The sequence below is a fragment of the Anastrepha ludens genome, chromosome 5, assembly GCF_028408465.1.
Source record: "Anastrepha ludens isolate Willacy chromosome 5, idAnaLude1.1, whole genome shotgun sequence".
Classification (NCBI taxonomy): Eukaryota; Metazoa; Arthropoda; class Insecta; order Diptera; family Tephritidae; genus Anastrepha; species Anastrepha ludens.
Window position 1 is genome coordinate 54751888 of NC_071501.1, and position 24613 is coordinate 54776500.

At 36.0% G+C, this 24613-nt stretch overlaps 1 protein-coding gene across 1 annotated transcript in view; it reads right to left on the minus strand.

Moving 5' to 3' along the window:
* Positions 1-24215, minus strand: part of LOC128863107 (insulin receptor substrate 1) — a 45534-nt gene extending 21319 nt beyond the window's left edge. The window contains exons 1-4 of the mRNA XM_054102056.1: positions 24060-24215; positions 9719-10103; positions 7125-7305; positions 3127-3252 (exon numbers count right to left, since the gene is read on the minus strand). Coding sequence (XP_053958031.1) covers positions 3127-3252; positions 7125-7305; positions 9719-10097 — 686 coding nt within the window. The 5' untranslated portion in view covers positions 10098-10103; positions 24060-24215. The remainder of the gene's footprint in view (positions 1-3126; positions 3253-7124; positions 7306-9718; positions 10104-24059) is intronic.
* Positions 24216-24613: the final 398 nt, after the last annotated feature.

A 24613-nucleotide genomic window follows, 5' to 3' on the forward strand; every position in this document is an offset into this window, starting at 1 on the left:
TTGCCCATTGCCATGGATATGCGTCGCATGGGAGAAGATCGGGTTATTTTTCAGTAGGGCAATAAGAAAAAACAGTAGTCAAAATTAATGCGAATGTATCTGATTGAAAACTCTTCGAGTCTTTTGAAATGGTAATTGGCAAATTACGCTAATCCATCTAAAGGCATCAAAGAGCTTTGGGAACGTGGTCAAGAAGATTGACACTAAATAACACACATTTCATTAAAAAAATTTATCAAAGCATGCACCGCCGACTTAAAGAGCTTGAAAGGCCATGTTCACTAATTCTGAACACAAATTGTAGGCCCAATGGATTCACATCTAGACTTCCAGAAAGCCAATATTCTTCGGCTACGAACCCACGAATATCGTTTTTTAGCCACTGCTGGATGGTTTTTGCCTTATGGGATCCAACAAGGCAGAGAGAAGCGAGTACTGCTTAACTGTTTCACCACCCCTTCTAAAACATCCTCCTGGTACACTGTTGCCTCGGCCTTAACCCCTGCCCTGCTGAAATGAAGGGGTGTAACGTCTTTACAAGTCACTCCCATCCAAACAATTACGGAGGTTGGATGGTGGTCACGCTGAACCCTTGGAACAACATTTTTTGCGTCTTTAGAACTTTTAGCATAGATTTCATCTTTTTGCTTATAAAAACTTCAATAGAGAAAATTTTCTCATCTGTGAAAAGAATATTTTCATGGCCATTGACCACGTGCCATCGAAGAAGCTGTTTGCATCGGTCGAGTCTAATTTTCTTCAAGCGCGTTGTCAAAAGATGGCCAGTTTAGCGACGGAAGGCTTTCATGTGGAGATCATCTGGAGATCTTTTATGGCTGCACTGGTTCGAACCACGCGAAGACGATAACTTCTTTTTCTGTCTGTCACTTCAGACATTTGGGAAGAACGATTGATCGTGCGGTAAACACACATTTCCGCAATACAGGGTCCGGCACTCGAAATGTAACCAATTTCAGACCGCTCGCGCAGCTCATGTATGGGCATCGAATTTCTGTTAGTTAGCTAAATGACAGTCCAGAGTATCGTTTACAAGCGCACAAGCGGAACCATTTTGCCGAGAGTAAACGCGAAAAAAGAAAATCAGTAATGGATTTCAAACATTATAGTATGATTGCATTTGGCTTGCGTTTGTTCGTGAGATCGAGCACCTTAAAGTAAATTGTGTTTTTGTTTATCCCACCATTACTCGTTACAATGATACTGGTAGCATCGCGAAACATGGAGGTGGTCATCAAAACAGACTGCAACGTCACGTGAAATGGTTCAAAAAGTTAAGAAGCGACTTGAGCGAAATCCCCGACGAAGTGCCAATCAAATGGCGAAAGAACTGAAAATATCTGACCGTAAGATTAGCCGCATACTGAAAAATGATCTTAAAGTCAAGCCTTACAAGATCCAAAAGGTGCATGATCTCATACCAAAGCAGCAACAAGTCAGACTTGAGAGAGCGAAGGAGTTGCTTCGCTTGGCCAAAAGCGGTCAATTTCCAAACATTGTTTTTTCTGACGAGAAAATTTTTCAAATTGAGCAATTCGTGAACTCCCAAACCGATAGGGTTTATTTGACCGACCGTTCATATGATAATTTGAGTCATCGATTAGACACCAGGAGGCAACTCCCGCCACAGGTAATGGTTTGGGTCACTGTAACCGCAGATGGGCGCTCTCAAATCGTTTTCATCGCACCTAGCGTCACCAGCTTGCGATTCGATTCTGGACCGTCTCAAGGCCACAGTCAAGGCAAAAGGTGGTCATATGGAGCAAAAGTGAATTGATTCTTAATTTTGTATTGTTTTCATAAATTTTTTACTTAGAATTGAATAAAAGCAATTTTTCAAACTAAATTTATGGACTTTTTAATTGGTTACACTTCGAGTGCCGGACTCTGTATTAAGTTTTTTCAGCAATTCGTAAATCTCACTTGCACTTTTACCACACTTATGTAATGCAATCACTGTAAAGTGATTTTCCTTAGCTCCCCACTCCATTGTTAATAAGCGAAATTTGCCACGAAACTGAGTATAATTTATGAGGAGACAATACATACGAACAAAAGCAAAAATAACGGATCATTTTTCTGCGAATTTGTTCTCGCCATATGCATTGTAAAATTTGTCACAAAATTTATAGCAAGACTAAGTACTTGTTCCAGATTTGCTCTTCAGCTCGCATAGCCTATAAAACGTTTACCTTACAAATATTTTAGGTTGATTAAAAACACAAGATCAATTTGAATGTACACGGCGGTGGTGAAGTTATGGTGTGGGTCAGTTAGAATTTTGAACATTTTAAAAAGGAATTTGAAACAGTGCCGAAAATCTTGGTTTATTAAGAACGTTTTGGTTCCAAAAAGGCGACCAAAAAGACACAGCCAAGATCGCTAAGCTTTAGCGCTTGTACAACGCTCCAAAACTGCTCAAAACACCCTCACAGCCACTCCATCTCAATCTCATTGAGTATCTGTAGAAAAAAGAATTCGACAGCATGTAATACTCGTAACAAGTAAGGTTGCTTTGCGAAGTGTTATGCGGACAAAATGGAAACAACTGAGGAAACAGAGAAGTAAAAACTCAATGCCAAAGTGGTTGAGAAAAATCTTAAAACTTCGTGGCTTTCCAACAAAATATTAATTTTCGTTTTTGAAATTATTTATAATGCTTTTCCCACATGTTTTAAAACTGAACGCACACTTTTTAGTTACTTTATTTGCATTTTACTGCAATTACTTACCTTTATATAAAAAAAACTGTGGAATCTCGTTATTTTCTTTTGATTTTGTAACTAGAGAATGTAGTGAAGAAATAAATAAGTAAAGTACAATATGTTTTCAAGTACAAATTTATATTGTGTTTTTAAAGAACTTAAAAATATTTTGTAAGGTGGACGCAGACTTTTTGGGCTATGTGTATGTTAATGGCGATATCAGAAAATTTTATATTTCAAAAACCTTGTTTAGTTAAAAACACATATTTTAAACACATTTTTAAATATTTCGAGAGTGAGAGACTATTTCATTCTCCTTTTGCTTCTCCCGACAGAGTTAAGAGATAAAAAGATTTAGCAATTAGTTATTTGTACCCCTCTGTTGAAAAACCACCCCTCTTACCTTGAAATCATCTTATGCATACTCTGAGCTACTAATGGGTCTTCTGTTTCCATCCACAGTTCTCCAGGACCAATGGTACACTTCCGACCCACTTCCATGTAGAAAAGGCAATGTGAATCACCGCATCTAAAAATAATGCAAACTAAATGTAAGTGATTACATAGAACAACATTTAATCAATATATAACTAAACATATGTAAAAATTTAATTAATAAATTCAAGTAGAACATTGCCTCTTAAGCAAAATACTACTGGTAATTGCATTTTAGTTTTATAGTTTAATTAATCTTCAGCATAAAGTGTGGCTTCCAAGGAGAGTATTAAAAAAAAAACAATAAAGCCATTTCCATTATTATTTTACGGTGCTTTCATTATTGGATGCAAAATATAAAAAGCACCCCTCGTATATTATATTAAAGTGGCCATTAATTTTACATCTTTACAGGTTGAAAAGTTACTATAGACTGAACAAAGCCGCTTTCCAATGCTTGTTCGTTACAATTTGCCTTCACGTCACCAGGTCTTCAGCTTTTCTTTTGACATCAGATATGCTCGTATGTATTCTTCTATTTCTTCTCTTCAGCTTTTTCTCGGCCTTTTATTGTCTTGTGGATTTGTTTCGGATGTTTTTTACAATTCTATCATTACTCATTCGCAAAATGTGATCGTACCATAGAGTTCTTTGAGCTTTAACGTATCTGATAATATTTGCACCTCGCCATTGTACCGAATGCAATAAATATCATCTTCAGAACAGGGCCCTATATTTTTCTGAGAATATTTCTTTCGAAACAAAATATTTGCACGGCTTCATTTGATTTCAGCACCCAGACTTTGCAACCGTATATAAGCGTCTGTCTTATGACGGTTTTCTATATTCAAAGCTTGAGGCTTCTGGAAACTAGTCTCGACTTCATTAGTTTCGACTTCATGCATGAAATTTGACTTATTTACGCTTGTTCCTGTCTTGTATGGTAATTGATGTATCTTTCTGCGCACTCAGTACTCCAAGGTACTTAAATTCATTGTATTTCTTAAAACTATAAATATAACTACTGATTTGTAAGATATGTGGTGCGTTGCGTGCACTACCTTCCATATATTTGGTTTTTTCTTCATTGATAGCAAGTTCTACAATCCTAGCAGATGATTATAGGAGCATAAATGTTGCTTTCAAAGCTGGTTTGTTTCTGGCTATATTATGATGTCATCCGCGTAGACACAAATTTGTGTAGATTTGTACAAATCGTGCCTGCTGAATCTATACTAATTATAACAGCGTGTAGTACTAGATTGAAAAGTAGGAATGAGAACGCATTTCCCGGTTTTACACCTGACATCATTCATTCATTGGTTTCATTATCTTGAATTCTCACTTTTGCCCAAATGTTTGTTAAAGTTATGCTGATCAGACATACCAGTTTAAAAGTATGCCTAACATCTTAAGATGATGTTCAATATGTTTTCGATTGATTCTGTCAAACGCTTATTTAAAACCTTTACAATTTTCGGCATACCCATGCACCCAATTATTTATGAATGTCTTTGGTCTGGGAGGCAAAAACGTATAGGAATTATCGCACGATTCGTCTTTTTTCTTTCTAGATCTGACATTTTCATACTGTATTTCTTCGTAATAGTATTCGAGTACTGTAACCTCATGTGAATCCCTTCTCGATTTCCTTGTTATATTATCAACGTATTCAGATGGTACGTATGTTGGGACCATGCCTTTTAACAATTTCTTTTGTGACATTTTGTACAACATAGAAATGCGTTTATTAATAATTGTAGTTAACTCCCCCTACTTCTTTGCCGATATTTATGTATATATATATATATATATATATATATGTTATACCTATTTTCTTACAATGCAGTTGTTCCATAAAGGTCTATAACTATGCTCTCTATCTTGGCATGAGCACCGTCCACCTCCATCTAAGTATCAGAATATTCGATAAATTTGTACTATATTTTGAGCTGGTAAATTGCCTTAATTTATAATCTACATTTACTTCCGATAGCCAGTAGCACATTAATTTCTTGAAAGATTCTCATAAATAAGCAGTGCTTGTCCGCAAGTATGGACAAACTTGAACATCTTGTTCCAAAAATATAAGGGGACGGCACCGATGTCAGTAGTGAATAGTTCCTAGACGGTATCTTTTTTATGTCATCCTTGACATTTGTCAACTAGACAAATGCAACATTTATTTACACGATAAGAACATGTAGAAATTATTGAAACTTATTATGAAAATGGCCGATATTTAAAAACAACATATCACAAAATTTGTAATTGGTGGAAATAATGATCCGACAATTGAAAGGGTGGTGAACACTTTTCAAAAAACTGGCTCTGTCGAGGATAGAAAATGACTGGCAGATCAAAAACTGGACATTGATATTTCGACGATTTCAACAATTAGGCATTCTTGAATCGACTGTCGATTTTACCTGTACACCTCCTCATGGTTGGCTTTTAAATGATGTCATTATTCATATATAATTGTTAAGAGCCGTATTTAAAGCAATACAAACGTAGTGAAACCCGAGAGAATCCAAATTTATAAATTTTTGTATTTTAAAACAATATCGAGGCGCGTTTTTTGAAAGGCCCTTTAAATTTTATGTCTAATGTGTGTAATCGTATGGCGCAGAAGCTTGGACGATGACAACATCCGATGAAGCGACGCTTGGAGTGTTCGAGAGAAAGATTCTGCGTAAGATTTTTAGACCTTTGCACGTTGGCAACGGCGAATATCGCAGACGATGGAACGATGAGCTGTATGAGCTTTACGACGACATAGACATAGCGCAGCGAATAAAGATCCAGCGGCTACGTTGGCTGGGTCATGCCGTCCGAATGGATACAAACGCTCCGGCTTTGAAAGTATTCGATGCGGTACCAGCTGGTGGTAGCAGAGGAAGAGGGCGGCCTCCTCTGCGTTGGAAAGATCAGGTGGAGAAGGACTTGGCTTCACTTGGTGTGTCCAACTGGCGCCGGTTAGCACGAGAAAGAAACGACTGGCGCGTTTTGTTAAACTCGGCCAAAATCGCGTAAGCGGTTATAGCGCCAATTAAGAAGAAGAATGTGTGTAATCTTATACAAATACTCCAAAATAATTTGATTATTATTTTCTCGGTAGATGGTCGTAGTGGTCGATATCTCGCAAAGTATCGATCAAACAATTTAAAGCTTATGCTCGTTGTCAAGGTGACATTTCACATTAAAAAAAATATTTTGCTATTTTTTGTTTGTTCCATTCAGTTGTGAATTGCCGGGTTTTAGCAATATAAGTCAACAAAGAGAAAACTCGGTACAATTTACAGTTTTTCTTTGATAAAGGCGAAGATTCAAGCCAAGCCGCTGAAATTGCGAATAGTGTTTATTGTGCCGATTCTATAACAGCTAATAACGTGTAATTTTGGTTTCGTCGATTCCGTTGAGGTATTTCTAATGTTAAAGAAAATGTCGATAAAATCACAGAAATAATCGATGTTGACTGGCATGTGAGTCGTTGTAGCATCGCCCAGGAGCTTAAAATCGGTCATAAAAGAAAAAAAAATTTACGCAAAAATAGTGGATGTGACCTGTAACATTTTTTGAAGTTCACGAGGTTATAGATAATAAATCGATGTTGAAACTAGATCAGCAGTCACCTGTTTGAGCTTACTTGTTAAAATTTCTATTACAATTCGCTTTGAATCTATTACACACTGTAATAAATTACGATACATCTGTAAATGTATGTTGTAATTCCAATATTATGATGCATACGATCAGTCACTTAAAAATTTTGGTTTCGATTGGTGTATCGTTCACGGAACACATAATTGGACCCATGGTTGTTTCTATCTATAAAAAGTTCGGTTGTTGGGGGTATTTTCGAGTTGCTAAATAAATATATAAATTATATATTCATATTGTAACATAAAATCTGACAATAATAAATCTAACATGAACAAAGCGTATTTATTTTACTTCTCGTACCTTCTGATAGAGTTTAGGAGAATTTGAATATCCGTTGCTCTTAAAAAGCCTGATGATGCTCTTTCAGGACCAATCCTTATAAATGTGACGGACTTCGGAGATAAGCACACGTGATAGTTTCCAATAATTCTTCTTTCCTCTGCTAAGTTTTTCTTTTGCACAACCACTTGCCAAACATGATCTAAAAAAGTAAAAGTGAAAGTATGGTATATTCTTATTCCTACAATATTTGTTGAAAATCGAAGAATTCAGTGTATAATACTTGTTATACCATTAATAAAATACAATCGTGATAGACAATGGAGAAGCGTGCTGTGAAACACACCCTCAAAAGAGTTGGCAAAGTCAACACATCTTTCATTGCTAACATTCTTATCTTTTGATACGTGGATAACCTTAACAAAATTTACTCCAATTTTAGGTCATAATAACCAAGGTTGTTAGAGTGAAGTTACCTATTCTATTGAATATTCCTCTGCAAGTAAGATTCTTTAAATAGTCGTATCTTGCCTGAATGACATATCTTATATCCTGTGACATATTCCTACATATATACTGCTATAAATAACATGTGGACTGAAAAGTCCCGGGCCTAACACATAGATGGCACTATTTTTATTCCATTCACCTCTTTTTCAGTTAGTACTAACCTTAAACAGACAGCTGTTAAAATTTCATGATATTCTATTCATTAGTTCGTGAGTTATTGTGCTAAGAGTGACGCTACTTTTGTTATTTTCAAAACAATGGACAAAAAAAAATCGTGTTTTAATTTTACACTCCCTCTTGATGGGAAAAAATACTGTTCAAGCGAGGCAATGGCTTGAAAAGTGTTACGGGGACTCCGCTCCATCAGAAACAACAATAAAACGATAGTTTGTTGACTTCAAATGTGGTCGTAGAGACACCGATGATGCACAACGCAGTGGAGGTCACCACCGCAACCATAACACCAAAAAAATTCACAAAATCATTTTGAATGATCGAAAAGTGAAGTTACGGGAATGCCGTGAGTTAGCTAATATATGTTATATACATACGTATGTACATGAAGAATGAAAGTATTATATATATGTATGTATGGCAATATTTTAATAAACTTTATTTGCAAGGCCTGCCATTTACTTATGTATATACATATAACATATGTACATATGTATATACTATATATTTGATGCTTACACCCTCTTCGAGTAATTGCCCGAGCTCCTCCTCCTATTTGTGGTGGTGTTTTCCACAAATGGAGGGACTTACACTTTTACGCCGCCTCCGAACACCAGAGGTTTTTGGGGAGCTCTTTCATGCCAGAAATATACTAGGAGGTTTGCCTTTGTCTGCCGAAAGCTCAACATACTTCTAACAAACATATATCTCTTAAAAACGCCTAACTATTCAAAAAAGTTTAAATTAGTGACACATGTACATAAATGACCATGCATAAGACACACAACGATGCTGTATTAATTTTAATGCTATATAATTCTTTCTTTAATATACTCGTACTTTAGATTTGCGCAAAGCTACATAAATATTTGGAATAAATTTTTTGCGCTTAAGAGTATGTAACGCCTATTACTGGTACCCAGAAGGCACTCCGCACGATACTAAACACCTTTTCACATGCCCTCTAAAACCGACTCACCTAACACCCCTTTCCCTCTGGACCCAACCTGTCGAATAGCAAGTTTCCTGGGTCTACCGTTAGATGAGCTAGACGATGACGACCGGTAACTACATTGCACTGACAGGGTTTAGTACGCTGCTAGAACAAATTGTCCCCAAATGGACTGACGTCTTCCTAGTATGGGCATTTTGTCGGAGCCCTCTCTAGTCTAGTGAGTATAAGATTCACCAATAGGTATACATATAAACAAAAGTGCATTTCGTTTATCACGAAACCAAATTTTGCAATGAAAATATGTTAAAAAGGTCTCCAAAAGACACAAGAATTCAACTACAATGGATTGGATAAAAATTATGATCTCAAAAGAATCCAAGCTTAAGTTTATTTCTGATGGTACGTAATAACAGAGAGCATTAGAACCCGATTATTATCGTTCTGAACCAGATTTATATCCGACCAAGGAGTCACTTCAGCAGCATTCCCTAATAGTGTATGAGGAATATTTTATGATGTTACACCAAATTTAACCCATATTATTATATCAGCAATAGGAATTTCATCATAGTTATTCCCACACTGCAACTTTTATACATTTTGTTGAAGCCGGTAACAAAAAGTAGGTGGAAGACTTTATGACGGAAGGAGCATTGCAAAAATTGTATATTTAATTTTCCGTAACACATGAAGGCCTTTACCAAAGCTAAAGGAAAAATATTAATACAACTTTTTTTTTAATTTCTAATAAGATAACATTTTTGTAACAATAACATGCACAGGCCAAGTAAAGCCTAATAATGTTCTGTAGGAATTAAACTTAGAATTAGATTAGGACATTTCTATCCTAATTTAAAACAGAACTTTGAATTCAACTCTTGTTTGTTAACAAGCTATTTCACACAGCGTTATAAAAAATTATTTAGCATTATTAATTAATATTGTTATAAACTGATTGCATCTTACTTATACTTACCAAAATTAAGAGGATAGGAATCTTCTTTATTAGTAATGCTACGTTGAAGTGAAAGTAAAGTTTGTAACCAATTTAGCATCTCATTTTCGGTTTCTAGTACTATTCCAAAACCGCCATCTTTTGTTGCAAGTGCTATGACATAGTCATACTTTGTGTCTAATCTTCGATTTATATTAAAGCAATTTTCCAATTTCACAACACGTTTTGGAGATGTGCCAGATTTAAACTTTTTCATGCTATCGAAGTATTCCAAACGAGCACATCCTCGCGATGTGCCCTTATATAACACAAAAAACTTTTTTTTCATCGTATTTAATTTTTTTTGGTATCCAGATAGAACTACACCGTCATCTGAATTTACGTCTATAGGTTTTGACATTTTAACCTAGAAGAGAAGAACAAAAGTTCTTATTTATTTATTTTAGTAGTAAATATTGCAATATAATACAGAGCTTACAGAATATGGTTTAAGCTAAAAGTGAAAGGACTCCATAGTAGCACAAATGACAACAAATAAGTCGCCTGTTATATTGGGTAAAATGTTAGTACCTAGCAACTCCGCGCCAGTGACAATGCTAAATACTAAACTGGCATCTAAAACAAGCCACTGTCATAACCTCGGTTACGTCAGCAATTCAGCTGATTCCTTCAAAATCGCTGAGAAACGTTTAACGTTCTTACTCTGTCACACCCCTGCATCCCGAACATCGTGCCCAAAGATGATAGACCGTGTTTGGGCCTTCAGCTACGGTGAAAAACGAAATTGAGCGAATAATCTCGGTTACCTCACACACTCGTCCAATCTCAGTTTTTTCATAAAAAACCGTTGTCATAACCCCGATTACGTCAGCCAATCATCTGATTCTTTCAAATTCGATGAAAGCCATTGTCCAACAAAAGGTTTCAAAACAAGTACATTTACATTAATGGCAACACGGTTTGAGCCAGCTGAGCTGACACAAAAAGACTTCCAGGGGATAGTTGTAGGAATAGACGAGAGTATTTTGAAGGATATAACAGATAAATAGGTATGAAATCAAAATAAAATGCTTTACAAGGTGACGTTAATGGAATATTCATCCCATCCCATGCCTTTTATAAAATTACTACTTCTGATTTCTCTAATCAACCAGCCAACCAGTCTGACGGAAACATTGTGCAAGAACCATGTTTATCACTTCAAGACTTGTAGCAAACTAAAAACTGTAACCATTTTTTCGAAATTTGATGCTCATATTGACCGCGTGCTTGATATATAACGGGATCTTGTCGCTTCCTACAATATTTATGTACGATTATTTGTTTGGGCATGAATTCTTCGAATTCGTTTATTTTTATTTCCCAGTATATAAATTTTGAATATAAATATAATTTTTTTATATTTAATTAATTCAAGGAGACTATAAATAAGTAAGAAAAAACTTTCTACGATATACATAAAATTAATTTATTGTCTCGAAAATATGTTTTAAAGTTGAATGCTTAGTATCCACGATTAATGCTGACAACGTAAACGCAGTCCCCTGTCAGCTGTTACGATCAAACTAATGAGAACCCCATGTAAATGAAAAATTCCTTACTTCGGTATCGTTGATTTTATTTCACGATTTTTGAAAAATCCCGTAGAACCCTGTCAGCTGATTGCTCTCTCACCACACAGTGTTGCCAAGCAGTACATTTCGAAATCATTTACAAAATAAACTTAGAAAAATTATAATTTTTATTAAAATAACTTAAAAACACTGCTGAATAATGTTAATTATAGATAAATGAACTATTTGCATTTGTTGGTTTTTGGCTTTGGTTTAGTAAACAATGAAAAATTGTAACTGATAACGCGGATGTGTAAAAAAGTGTGTAAGCAAAAATATCAATGGCAACATTGTATAGATACAACCAAACACATACACACACAAATCGATGTATTGTGTAAATATGTAATTAACAGAACGCAGTTGTTCCCCACGGGATGAGTTTTGCTCAGTTTTGTGCTCGTTAGGGGCTGCGGTAAGGGACTACGTACGTCGGTCACTGTTTTCAGCATAAGCGTTTGGGCCTCTGTATATTATCCTTTCTGCGAACAGTTTCGCCGGGCAATATTATTGATTACGTTATGAAAAACGCCAGTATTGACAAACAATGTAAAAAGTGAAGTCCAAAATAAACAAGACTGGAGTCATAAAAATGTTTTTGATGGCGCCATCTTTTTAATGAGTTCGTGCGTTGGAGGTAACATCCCTAGCTGACTTCCAGTAAAAGCTTGGTGACATTCGGTTCAGAGGAAGCCAAGCTATTGCGTCTAAAGTGTCAGTATGTTTGTGTCATCGGTACAAAAATGAGTTTCGGACAAAGAGCTAATATCAAATTTTGTTTTAAAAACGGTAAAACGTTTACCGAAAAATTTGAATTGATGAAAAAATTTATGGCGATCATTATCTCTCTCGTGCCAGATTTCATGAGTGGTTTGAAAACTCCATCGAAATTGTTCATAAATTTATGAAAAATGAACCGAAATCATCGTTGAAATTCATGGAATCGGAGTTGAATATCTCCAAAACATCGATTTATCGCATTTTAACTGATCATTTGGGCTTACAAAAGGTCTGTGCAGGTTTCATTCCGCACAAGTTAACTGAGCACCAAAAAATGCATTAAAGAAGCGAGAAATGACGAGAGCTTCCTTTACAACATTGTAACTGGTGATGAAACGTGGTGTTTCCAATATGAATTTGAAACTAAAATCAAGTCGATGCCCATTTGATTTTACGATTCCAAGGGAATTGTTCACAAGGAGTTCGTGTCAACAGGCCAAACCGTCAATGCAATTTTCTATCTTGGCGTTTTGAAGCGTTTGCTCCATCGTATTCGTTGAATTCGCCCTGAATACCGCGAAGGAGGAAGCTGGCGCTTATTGCATGATAATGCACCATTTCATTGATCCATTCTTGTGACTGATTTTTTGACTAGAAATCGCATTTTAACCATCAATACGGCTCTCTGTGACTTCTACCTATTCGGAAAATTGCATTTAGCCATGAAAAAAAAACGTTTTTCGTCCGTAGAGCCTTGAAGGGCATTCCGGTCAATGACCTGAAACACTCTTTCGAAAAGCTTTAGTGTTATGCGTTGTCTTTACAAAATAGTGATTTAATATTAGACCAGCGATGTGTTTGCATTCGTGGCTATCATGATTTTTTTATATTTGGGCAGCTTTTATATTATACCGGCACTATGTAGAGAGAGTATTTATATGTAGGTCGCATTATGCGTTTTAGATTATTTTAATCTACCAAATGGCAATTGGTCACATTTAGATAATGATGTATTATTAACTCCAACAAATAACTCACTCAAGTCTTATTTTATTTATAATTTGCTTGGTTTGGACTTGATCAGCTGATTTTTTTTTTTTGTTCTTTTGCCGGGTCCATGTAATTGTCAGCACAGATTGAAACCAAGCGAATAAGTTATTTTTTCTACTCTTCTAATACTTTGCTGTGACAATCAAACCTACAAAGCATTGTTTTTGGTCTAGTACCGCCACTTTTAATGAATGCGCCTTGGCTTGGGGCAAGTAAATAGCTTGCATAAAACCTTCATCGCTTCTTTACACTAATTTTATAAGCCTCGTATAGATTTTACTTTATCGCAACCTGCTTCTTCTACTTCACTGCCAAATTTGCACTACATTTAGTATTTGAAATACGGGTTCGAAGCATCGATCGTCTCTGGATGGTTCGCATAGTATTTGTCCTTAACGGCTCCCCACAAAAAATAGTCCAACGGGCTTAAATCACAGCTCCGAGGCGGCCAATTGATATCGGAATTTCGGCTGATTATTCGGTTTTCAAAAACGGTAGCCAAAAGTTCGAGTGTAACTTTGGCAGTGTGACAAGTTGCACCGTCCTGTTGAAACCAAATGTCGTCAATGTCATCCTCTTCAATTTTTGGAAACAACTCGTTGAACATGTCACGGTAACGCTCGCCATTTACTGTAACCGCGGCTCCTCGCTCATTTTCGAAAAAAAAAAATGGCCCGATGATGCCGCCAGACCAAAAACCGCACCAAACAGTGACTCGTTGCTACATTTGCTTCTCTACAGTAACGTGTGGATTATCTGAGCGCCAAATCCGACAATTTTGCTTATTGACGTAGCCACCGATGTGAAAATGAGCTTCATCAGAAAAGAAGAAGAAGACTCACCACTTTGGAAATAGGTTTTCAATATTTCCCAATTTTGTTCAAGCGTATAGCGTCCCATTTCGAAAATGTCAAACCTTTAAGTAAATTATGAACACATTTGACATGTCATTTGTGTTACCATTCTCAAAAAAATGGGTGGTTCAAAAAGCAAACGCTATATGGAACAAAAAATATAAGCCACCGTAGTTTTCTAATAAGCTAAAGCTAAACATTAAGAAATGCCACAGAGTAATCCAATTTCCGTTTTCTCGTAAACAAGACTATGGTGGTTTTGTTCGGATTAACGGAAAGACCTTGTCTCATGCACCAGTCATCGATTTTGTCCAGAATCCTCTGCACTTTCGTGCGAAGCCTCCTTAGGAATTTATCTGATGTTAGCGCACAGACATCGTCCGCATATGCTTGGACATGAAAACCGAGTTCCTGCACCTCCGCTAGTAGAAAGTCCACGACCAATCACCACAGCAGCGGAGAAAGAACACCCTCTTGTGGACATCCTTGCTTGGCCATGACGGTGATTAGTTTGTCACTGTTCTCACCGACGGTTCATAGAGCTTTATCGGAAAGTTTAACTTATTCGGAATTTTTTTAGACCTAGACTTATCCGACTCGAAACCTGTACATAAATCTAAATTAAAAGACTACTTTATTTGTGATTAATCTAGTATAATCATCTCATCTCAAATGTAAACACGTGAATTTTCTTTGTACGTATCTAATTGAATTCAAATGTCTGTATCATATTTATCATATTATGTGTATGTATAATATGTATCTATATATAAATAAAATTCACCATAATTTTTCAGCTAAAGTATCTGTTTTATCGATAAGGATCTCAATTTGGGGCCGCCGTAGCCGAATGGGTTGGTGCGTGATTACCATTCGCAATTTTTGGGAGAAAACCAAAATTAAGAAAAACATTTTTCTAATAGCGGTCGCCCCTCGACAGGCAATGGCAAACCTCCGAGTGTATTTCTGCCATGAAAAAGTTCCTCATAAAAATATCTCCCGTTCGGAGTCGGCTTAAAACTGTAGGCCCCTCCATTTGTGGAACAACATCAAGACGCACACCACAAATAGGAGAAGCTCGGCCAAACACCCAAAAAGGGTGTACGCGCCAATTATATATATATATATCTCAATTTGGGAAACGGGCTGACTATCTGGGGGCCTGTAACTTCACCTCTGATGTAAATTCTTGCCCACCAATATGTCAATGTGCAACAAGACGAATCACAATGGCATTCGGTGATTGAATTTGCCAAACAATTTATTCTGCTATTTAACCAGCAGTTAGGGATTAAAAATATGGTGTTTCTAAAATCCTGGTTTTCTTAATTTGCCGTATCATCATTTCAGTGTTAATCGTTTGCTTCCTTTTAAGGGGTTATACGCAGTTATGACTTTCAAAAAAATCGATTTTTTTATTGCATTTTTGTAATGTACATATATTCAAAAGTATACGCACGAAATTTGAAGTAGATCTAAGCAATACTTTCGGAGTTATACCTAAATATGTAGAGATGCCTCGGCAAGTTTTAAGGTAGGTATTGAAACTTTAAACGTGTTTTTTTTCAAAGCGGCATTTTTCGTCGGTGTACACGATATCTCGAAAACGGCTTGTTTGATTGGTCAACCGTTTTAACTCAATCTTTAAAGATACATTTTCTAGTAATTAATCGTTCCTTTTGTAAATCTGATACTTATTTTCCATTTTATAATCAATTTACGGCCAAATTTTAACGTAAAAATCGAAATCATTTCTTTTAAAAGCTGCCATTTTGTGAAAATTCACTATTTTGATTAGCCGAACGATTAATTACTAGATAATCTAATATATTAACACAATTTGTTTGGTTTTTTGATTTCAGATAATCCAATCCTGAGTTACGATGTACACCGTAAATCGTCTTTTTTTAAAGGAGGTTCCAGAAATCGCCTGCAGCGCGCTCTATAATCAACATTTTCATAAATAAAAAATTTTGTTACGTTCTTGAAGGATGCTTTTATAACCGCCAAAAATTTTCAAATTAAAATATTCTGAAGTTTCTTCAGGATAAATCCTTGACAACCCGTCTTTTATTTGCTTCATAACTGCGTATAACCCCTTAAACAGCTGACGAACGTTCGTGTTTTGTTTCACTATCAAACATCTTCAGTTTGGTCTATAATTTAACCATGAATCGACGTACAAACGAAGGACGCTTGCAAATCATTGAATTTTATTATAAAAATGCGTGTTCTGTTAAGAAAGTTTATCGCGCGCTTCTTCCATTTTATGGTCAGTTTAATCGACCCACTGAAGCGGCTATTCGAGCTATTGTGACTAAATTTAAAACCAAATTTACATTATTGGACATCAAACCTCCAACACGCTTACGTAGAGAGCGAACTGAAGAAAATATCGCAGCTGTATCGGCCAATGTTAATGATGACCATCAATTATCGATTCGTCGCCGTTCGCCGTTGGGTCTCTGTTACTCAACAACGTGGAAAATTTTGCGAAAGGATTTAGGTGTGAAGCCTTTCAAAATACAGCTGGTGCAAGAATTGAAACCGAACGACCTACCGCAACGCAGAATTTTTGGTGAATGGGCTCTTGGAAAGTTGGCAGAAGATCCACTTTTTTATCGAAAAATTGTGTTCAGCGTCGAAGCTCATTTTTGGATCAATGGGTATGTAAATAAGATGAATTGTCGATTTTGGAGTGAAGATCAGCCAGAAGAATTGCAAGAGCTACCAATGTATCCAGAAAAGGTCACAGTTTGGTACGGTTTATGGGCTGGAGGTATCATTGGACCGTACTTCTTCAAAGTACGAATCGTAACGTAACTGTGAATGGTGAGCGCTACCGTGAAATGATATCCAACTTTTTTTGCCCAAAATGCAAGAGCTTGACTTGCATGACATGTGGTTTCAGCAAGACGGTGCCACATGCCACACAGCACGCGTAACAATGGACTTGTTGAGAGGCGAGTTCGGTGAACATTTTATTTCACGTTTAGGACCTGTCTATTCAGACAAGCCTGCTTCAATTAACGCATTGGAAGACAACATTAAGGCATTTATATGTGAGATACCGGCCGAAGCGCAGTCGCGGTCAACATTTACATGAAATAATCTTCAAACATTATTTCTGTTGTACTATCGATTTAAATAAAAATTTCATGCATTTTTCTGAATTTTACGTGTGTTTTTTTGAAAAACTTTCCTATAGCTTTTAAAAAATCACCCTTTATATGTATATACATATTAGGGTGTCCCAAAAAAATTAAAGTGTTTTTTTTTTAACGCACACCCTCTTATTTTGTTCGAATGGTCTCAAAACATCTAAAAATAAAGTTTCGTCTATTTAGAATCACGGCAACCCGTGCCGAGTTGCGCGGAAACCTAACGGTACTTGTATAGTACGGCGCGCGCGAACTGTCGGATTGATTGCGTGTAATTACTTGTTTGTTTTATTAGTAATCGCGGGTTTTTCGTGTAGTCAACATGTCAGTGGAGTTACGAAGTTCCAAAAAGGAAATATTTTTAATAGGGGACGTAAAACATCAAATTACCGGTTCTAAACTTCCCTCTAACGGGCAAGTACTGGCAGTTTTGTTCTATAATATTCGTGAAGTGAACTTGAGTGTCAATGAAAGTGCAAATCTCACAATTCGTGAGTGTATTATTTATTGGGAAAAGGCACGTATACCGACCAGATCAATATCTCACTGTGTTAAGAAACTAGTTAACTTATACCAAGTTTGGAGAGAATTGCAAAAAAATGCGAAAAAAACTCAAGAAGTGTTTGAACAGCGTCGACAGGAGTTTGTTTCAAACTTAAACAATTTGTTTGACATCGCACATGCCAATGCTCTTCAATCGATTAAAATAAATGAAGATAAGATCTTCTTGCAGCGCCAAAGAGAACCAGGTCGGCCCGGTCACTTAGCCGGAGTGGACAAAAAACTAACAAAAAAAGAGGAAAGGACGCGCCTTAGAATCATCGAGGAGGAAAAGCGACGTGCTAAAAATTTTTCATCCTTAGCACCATCAACATCATCTTGCGAACCACCACTAGAAAAGTCATCTTCTGACTCTGAAATAATAGAATTAGAAGAAAATAGGCCCAGCGCAAGAGAAGCCTCCTCTCAGCCCGATAAAACTTCTATGCGGAAAAATATTATAACTCCCAAGTTAGTTGCCGCATTAGACAGGTGTCAATTAAGTGTGAGGGATTCTGTCTTTATAATTGAAGCTACTATTGAGGCTCTGAGTCACAATACGGATGAATTCCCTATAAGCAAGTCCTCCATCCATAGAGTTCGTACGGAAATGCGAAAAGAACGGGCTGAAGCTATAAAAATTGATTTTCAAAACAAGGTCCCGGACACGGTAACTGTCCACTGGGACGGAAAACTGTTGCCAGCTCTAGATTCACGTAAAAGTAAAGAAGAACGCCTACCGGTAGTTATTACGTACGATAATAAAGAACAAATTATTGCTGTTCCTAAATTGGATAGCTCGACAGGAAGAGGACAGGCAGACGCAGTTTGGGATGCTATTACGAACTGGAACCTTGAAGACAAAGCGCAGATTCTCTGTTGTGATACTACTGCTTCTAACATAGGCCGCATAAATGGAGCATGTGTGCTTCTCGAACAAAAACTGGGTAGAGAAGTGATTATTTTTGCTTGCCGTCATCACGTTTACGAATTAGTACTTAAAGGCGTGTTTGAAGCGAAAATCAGTCAAATAACTACAAGCCCAGACATCCCATTATTCAAGAAATTCCGAGAAAACTGGAAAAATATCGATCCTGAGAAAAAACCAAGCTGTACAGAAAAGCTATCTTGTTTTAATGTTTCGGAAATTGACAAGCTGCTAGAATTCTACAAAACTGAATTAACCAAAGAAATCGTTAGAGATGACTATCGCGAATTAATTGAGCTTTCAATTATATTTCTTGGCGGAGATTCAGAAAAGAAATATAAGATTCGGCCTCCAGGTGCTATGCACCAGGCTCGATGGATGGCGAGAGCCATTTATTCATTAAAAATATCGTTACTTAGCTCTCAATTCAGAATTTCAAACAAGGATAAGGCAGCTCTGTTGGACGTATGTCTGTTCATCGTGACATCCTACGTAAAACCCTGGCTCCAATGTATTTTAGCAGTAAAGGCGCCGTATCAGGATTTGTGTTTTTTGAAGGCCATGAAAAATTACGAAACAATAGACAAAAGCATTTCAAAAGCAGCTTTGCAGAAGTTTTGCCAGCATTTGTGGTATTTGACAGATGAAGTATCTATTCTGGCTTTATTTGATGATGATGTCGATCTAGAAACTAAAGTAAGAATGATTGCTAACTGAACTAGAGAAAACCCAACAGCCCACAATAAACGCTACATTGCATCCAAAGAAGAACTCTGTGGCCCACTTTTTGGTACGTTAATTAAGGTTTGATTTTGTTCTATGACTAAGTTTGCTAGTAGGTATAATTGATAACTGATCTATCTGTTTTAATTTCAGAGAGAAACATTGATGACTTCGTCTCTGTCAAAAGCAAGTTCCTGTTTAATCGACTCCAGATTGCCGACAGTTTTCTGAACAAGTGCCCCTCTTCGTGGTCAAATGATGATTCGTTTCTACAGGCTAAAAAGAAGCTGCTAGGACTGAAAGCAGTTAATGATACGGCAGAAAGAGCGGTTAAGTTAATGCAAGACTTCCGTGGTTTGATCACTGTTCAAGAGGAGCAAAAGCAATTTTTTTTACGTTGCGTACAAGAACACCGACAGGTATATCCCGACTGTAAAAAGCAAACTTTGAAAAGAAAATTCGATGTTTTATAATAAAAAGAAAATAAATACGAAATATGTGTTTTATATTTATTTATTTAATTAATCTAAAAATTCAATTAAATCTTTCTCTATTGTGAGCCTATAGCTTTCATACTAACTTTTAAACTCAAAGTTTGACATCAAGTCGGCACGGGTTAATGACATCCGATCTCAATAATATTTTATATTTAAGTTTTTAGAGTCAAATGGAAAAAAAAATAAAGGGTGTGCGTATTGAAATTCCGAAAAAAAAAATTCCCCCTTGTAGCCTGGGACACCCTAATACATATACAGCCATGGACAGATAAATAGCACAAATGTGAACCTTATATGTTAAGTTTTAAGTACGAACTCTGCTTTGGTCAAATAAATTTGTTTGTTTACATTTATTACGGTTAATAAGCTTACATTTATGCGAGGAATTTACCGTTTTTTTCGATGGAATTTTTTGCGTTCTATTTTATTTAAGCTTATTGCTATTTAGCACATTTTAACTTGTGCAGCGCAGAGTAAACCTTTAATATTGTTTCAGCGATTTTTAGTATAATTTTTTGTTTCTTAAATAAAATTTTAAAGTAATTACTAAAAATGGGACGTGGGAAACATTGCTCGCGGGGAAAAGAGCTCTTATATACCGTATGAGACAAAACGGAAAAAGCTATGCAGAAATAGCGGAATTATGATGTGCTCTCGGAAAATGGTTTATAATGCTCTTAATTTAGTTACGAAAAATTCATCCTACCTAAGTAAAAAAACGGAAAGAAAACCAAAGCCGCGAAAAACTGATGTTAATGTGGATAGTTATAATAAGCAAGAGCAAAGCAGATCCTTTTAATTCGGTACGGCAAATAATGCTTGAAATAAAACAAGAATCTGGTCTACAGGTGTCCAGAAAGTTTATTGGAAGGCGACTTAACGAAGCCCAGCTGTTTGGCTGCATAAGCAGAAAAAAACCACTCCTCTCAAAAAGACATATCAAACTCCGACTTGTCTTTGCAAAAGGCCACAAAGACAGAGCTTTTTCCTGGCATGGTGTTGGGCCGATTGTTCGCGTGGTTGGTACAATGGATAGATTTCAGTATCTGGATATATATATATATATAATTGGCGCGTACACCCTTTTTGGGTGTTTGGCCGATCTCCTTCTTCTATTTGTGGTGTGCGTCTTGATGTTGTTCCACAAATAGAGGGACCTACAGTTTCAAGCCGACTCCGAACGGCACCGAGATTCGAACCAACGTTCTATCTGTGAATTCCGAATGATAATCATGCACCAACCCATTCGGCTACGGCGGCTGGATATACTCCAGAATAAAATGGAGCCATTTGTGTTTGAGTTTATGCCATTAAATTGGACATTTATGCAGGTCAATGATCCAAAGCATACTGCATAGACAGTGAAGCAATTGCTCAGAAGAGAAAAAACTAATGCACTGGATTAGCCGGCGCAGAGCCTCAATCCAATAGAAAATTTGTGGAATGACGTTAAGGTCAAAATCGATAACATAAATTTTAAAAATTTTGATGATTTGTGAGCCGCAGTTAAGGAAGCTTGATACTCGATTACAAAGGAAAGATGCCACAAGCTCATAGAAAGCATGGAGCGACGGCTTGAAGGAGTAATCAAAAACGGTGGATATAGTACAAAAGACTAATCTGGTAAAACAATATTATTATTTAACTATCTGATTTGGCTACTATTTTTGCTTTTATTTGGAATTTGTTAGGATGTGCAATTTATGTGTCCAGGAGGTTTCGAGAGTTATCACCAACGTTCTTGAAAATTAAATCAGAACTAAAATTCTTTTTTACCATTTTTTTGTTTTAAGGGGGAAGTCTACTGTGACAAGGGAAAAAACAGGCTTATTTTCCGGATTTTATTTCTAACAAAATATTGCTCGTACATAAAATCTATTTAAACTCTTATCTTTATTATATATTTAAGTTTTTGAAAAAAAAAAATTTTAAGTCAAAATATTCAAAATGGCCGCTGTGGCACTTCTGCAAGCGCAGGTCCGCTTTTCTTAGGTGCCTAAACGGTGTACATGAAATCTTACGTTTCGGTGATCTAAAACAAAAAAACAAAATATTGTTATCATATACATAGTATTGACTCTCGTCTGACGTAGGATTATGTCGATAAAAAATTTTGGCGTTGAAAAAAAAATTCTTGAAATTTTTTTCTTTTTTTTTGCCTAAAATTGATGTTACTATTGTTTATAACAATTTAACAAATAACGATATCAAAAAAATCCTATGTCAGACGAGAGACACTATTACAGAGAATATATAATTAAATTTTTAAGCTGATTCATTTATCAGAACTCGAGATATCGTGTACACCGTATACAAAAACTTAGTTTCGAGAAAAATGCGTTTAAAGTTTCAGTATAGCAGGTACGCGCTTTGGAGCGCTTCGGGAAAAGGTCGAAATTTCAACGAAGAAAAATTTAGCCAGCTGTAACACATATTGTACCTTATTTAAGAGGGTTCAAAGTATTTTTTAAGCTAATAAAAAAAAAATCGATTTTTTGAAAAATTCACAGTAGACTTCCCCCTTAAAGTGAAAGCAAATAAGTTTTTTTATTTTTTATGTTTTTATTTTGCTTTTTTCCGATAAAAAATAATTATTTAAAAACATATTCAACTCTTTGCTTTCAAAGTCTAAATGTGCTATTTATATGACCATGGCTGTATAATAGTTTTAAGCCGACTACGAACGGCAGTTAATTGTTAAGAGGAGTTTTTTCATGGCAGAGATACACTCGGAAACTTGTCATTGCCTGCCGAGGGGCGACCTACTGGAAAAAAAAAGTTTGTATCATTTTGGTGTTTCGTGCACGGATATTCGAGCCCCGAATGATAGTCACGGATATATATTTATATACTGAATATAATAAAATATAACGTTTTACCTCCATTTCTTATAACTATTAAAGTCTTTACACAACCAATTCATGGATTTGTTTACAAAGATGAACTAAAATCATATGAAACTAAACGAGATATATGCCATCTAATAATCTTGTTGTAAACGGGTTGAAATTTCCAACCACTCGCCCGGTCAAAACACAACAGTTTGAGAAAGGACCACATATCCCTATGAATATGTTGAGACTGACTTAGGGACTGAATTATCCATTGATCATTGTTGTTGTTGTTGTAACAGCATAAGCATTCCCCATATATATGTACATATATGGGGAATGTTGCTGAAGCGACAGTCCTTGGCCGGATATAAATACGGGACGTTCCGGTAACGCAGAACCGACTGTCGTGGGAACGATTGATCATTGATAGATTCGGATGCTGAGCTGACACATGTAGATCTACATTTTTTTTTACAAACATCTTTATTTTCCTTTGTATTATCTTCTTTGTTTATATTTATATAACCTTACTTTCCATCTTTGTTAATAAACCGTCGCACTTCTTAATTCTCTCCCATACCTACATCTTGAATTACGTCGCGCAGTTACATTAATTTTACCACTTCAATCTGCGTTATCTTGTATTTAAGCATTCTCGTCACTTATTTTAACGACGCCACAAAAATGTATTTCTAAAGCCATCGCATATGTTTACGTTTACGAACCACAGTGTTTCCAGTTCTAGAATTAAAACTAAATTCCCGGAACTTAATTGTTAAAACTCGGAATTATTCGTTGTCTTTTGCTAGGGATTTTTCACATAATTTTGTCGGAATATCTCTTGCTTGAACAATTTACTTTTTTAATTCAAACTTTACTCGGTCCCAAAGAACATAAAAAGTCAGGATTTAGGGGATTAACATATTTTGTGCCAATTAGTTGACACTACATTGTAATACTTCTTTAGAGGAAGAGTAATAAGTTGATTCTGTATATGAATTTTTTATTCGGTCATACAATCAGGTACAAGTAACGTAACTCGTATATGTGCATAACATTTTCCACACGTAGGAATTACTTTATTTATTTCTGAATCCTCAAAGTAGATGAAAAATATTCGTATATATCAATCGGCAGTATTTGGGAAAAGTTTATGATACTCAATGGCGTTTCATTATAAATACATTAAAAAAATCACCATTATTTACAATTTGGTAATAAATAATCTGAATACAACCATCTGTTTAAAAAAGAGTAATTATTCTTGCTAGAAAATGCATAAGCACGAATCAAAAGGTTATTCCTTTATACTTTGTAAAAGTTGATCTATAATTAATTTTATAACAAAATTATGAATTATGCTAAAATATCTTTTACACATCCATATATCCGATTCGCCAGATAGACCAGTGGGTGAAACTCAAAACAAGTTATATACGTACCAATTTGTACACACATGTATAGAGGCGAAATTATTTCAAAAATAAATATTATTATTAAGCAGAACTATTTTATCAACGCCTATAAAAACATCAAATAGATATAAAAAAATATACAAATTATATGCAATAACAAAAGCACGTCTTCTGCGCACTGTCTTAATGGAACATGTGGAATCTATATTGAGCTAAGTATTGCCACTCCGTATCGATATTTACAATCTGGATTAGGCTAAATTTACACGTCGCAAAGAGACCACAGGCAGCAGATGTTCCATATGGAACTGAAAAATCGCAGATAGAGGACTGGAAAATGTGAAGGAAACTGGAAACAAACTGCAGACTTTGATAAAGAGGTTCCCACAAATGAATGCCCTACAGCAAATTGCCCTGTACAAACAGCTACAGGAGAGAGAGCTACGATTTCCAGAAAGGAAGTTTGCAAGGTTGTTATTGGAGCTTTGTCAGTAGTTCACATATTTTTACTGGTTGAAATCAAAAACAAAGTTATAATTGGCTTGTCGCCAATTAATGGTTTCACGTTACCGTTTACCAAG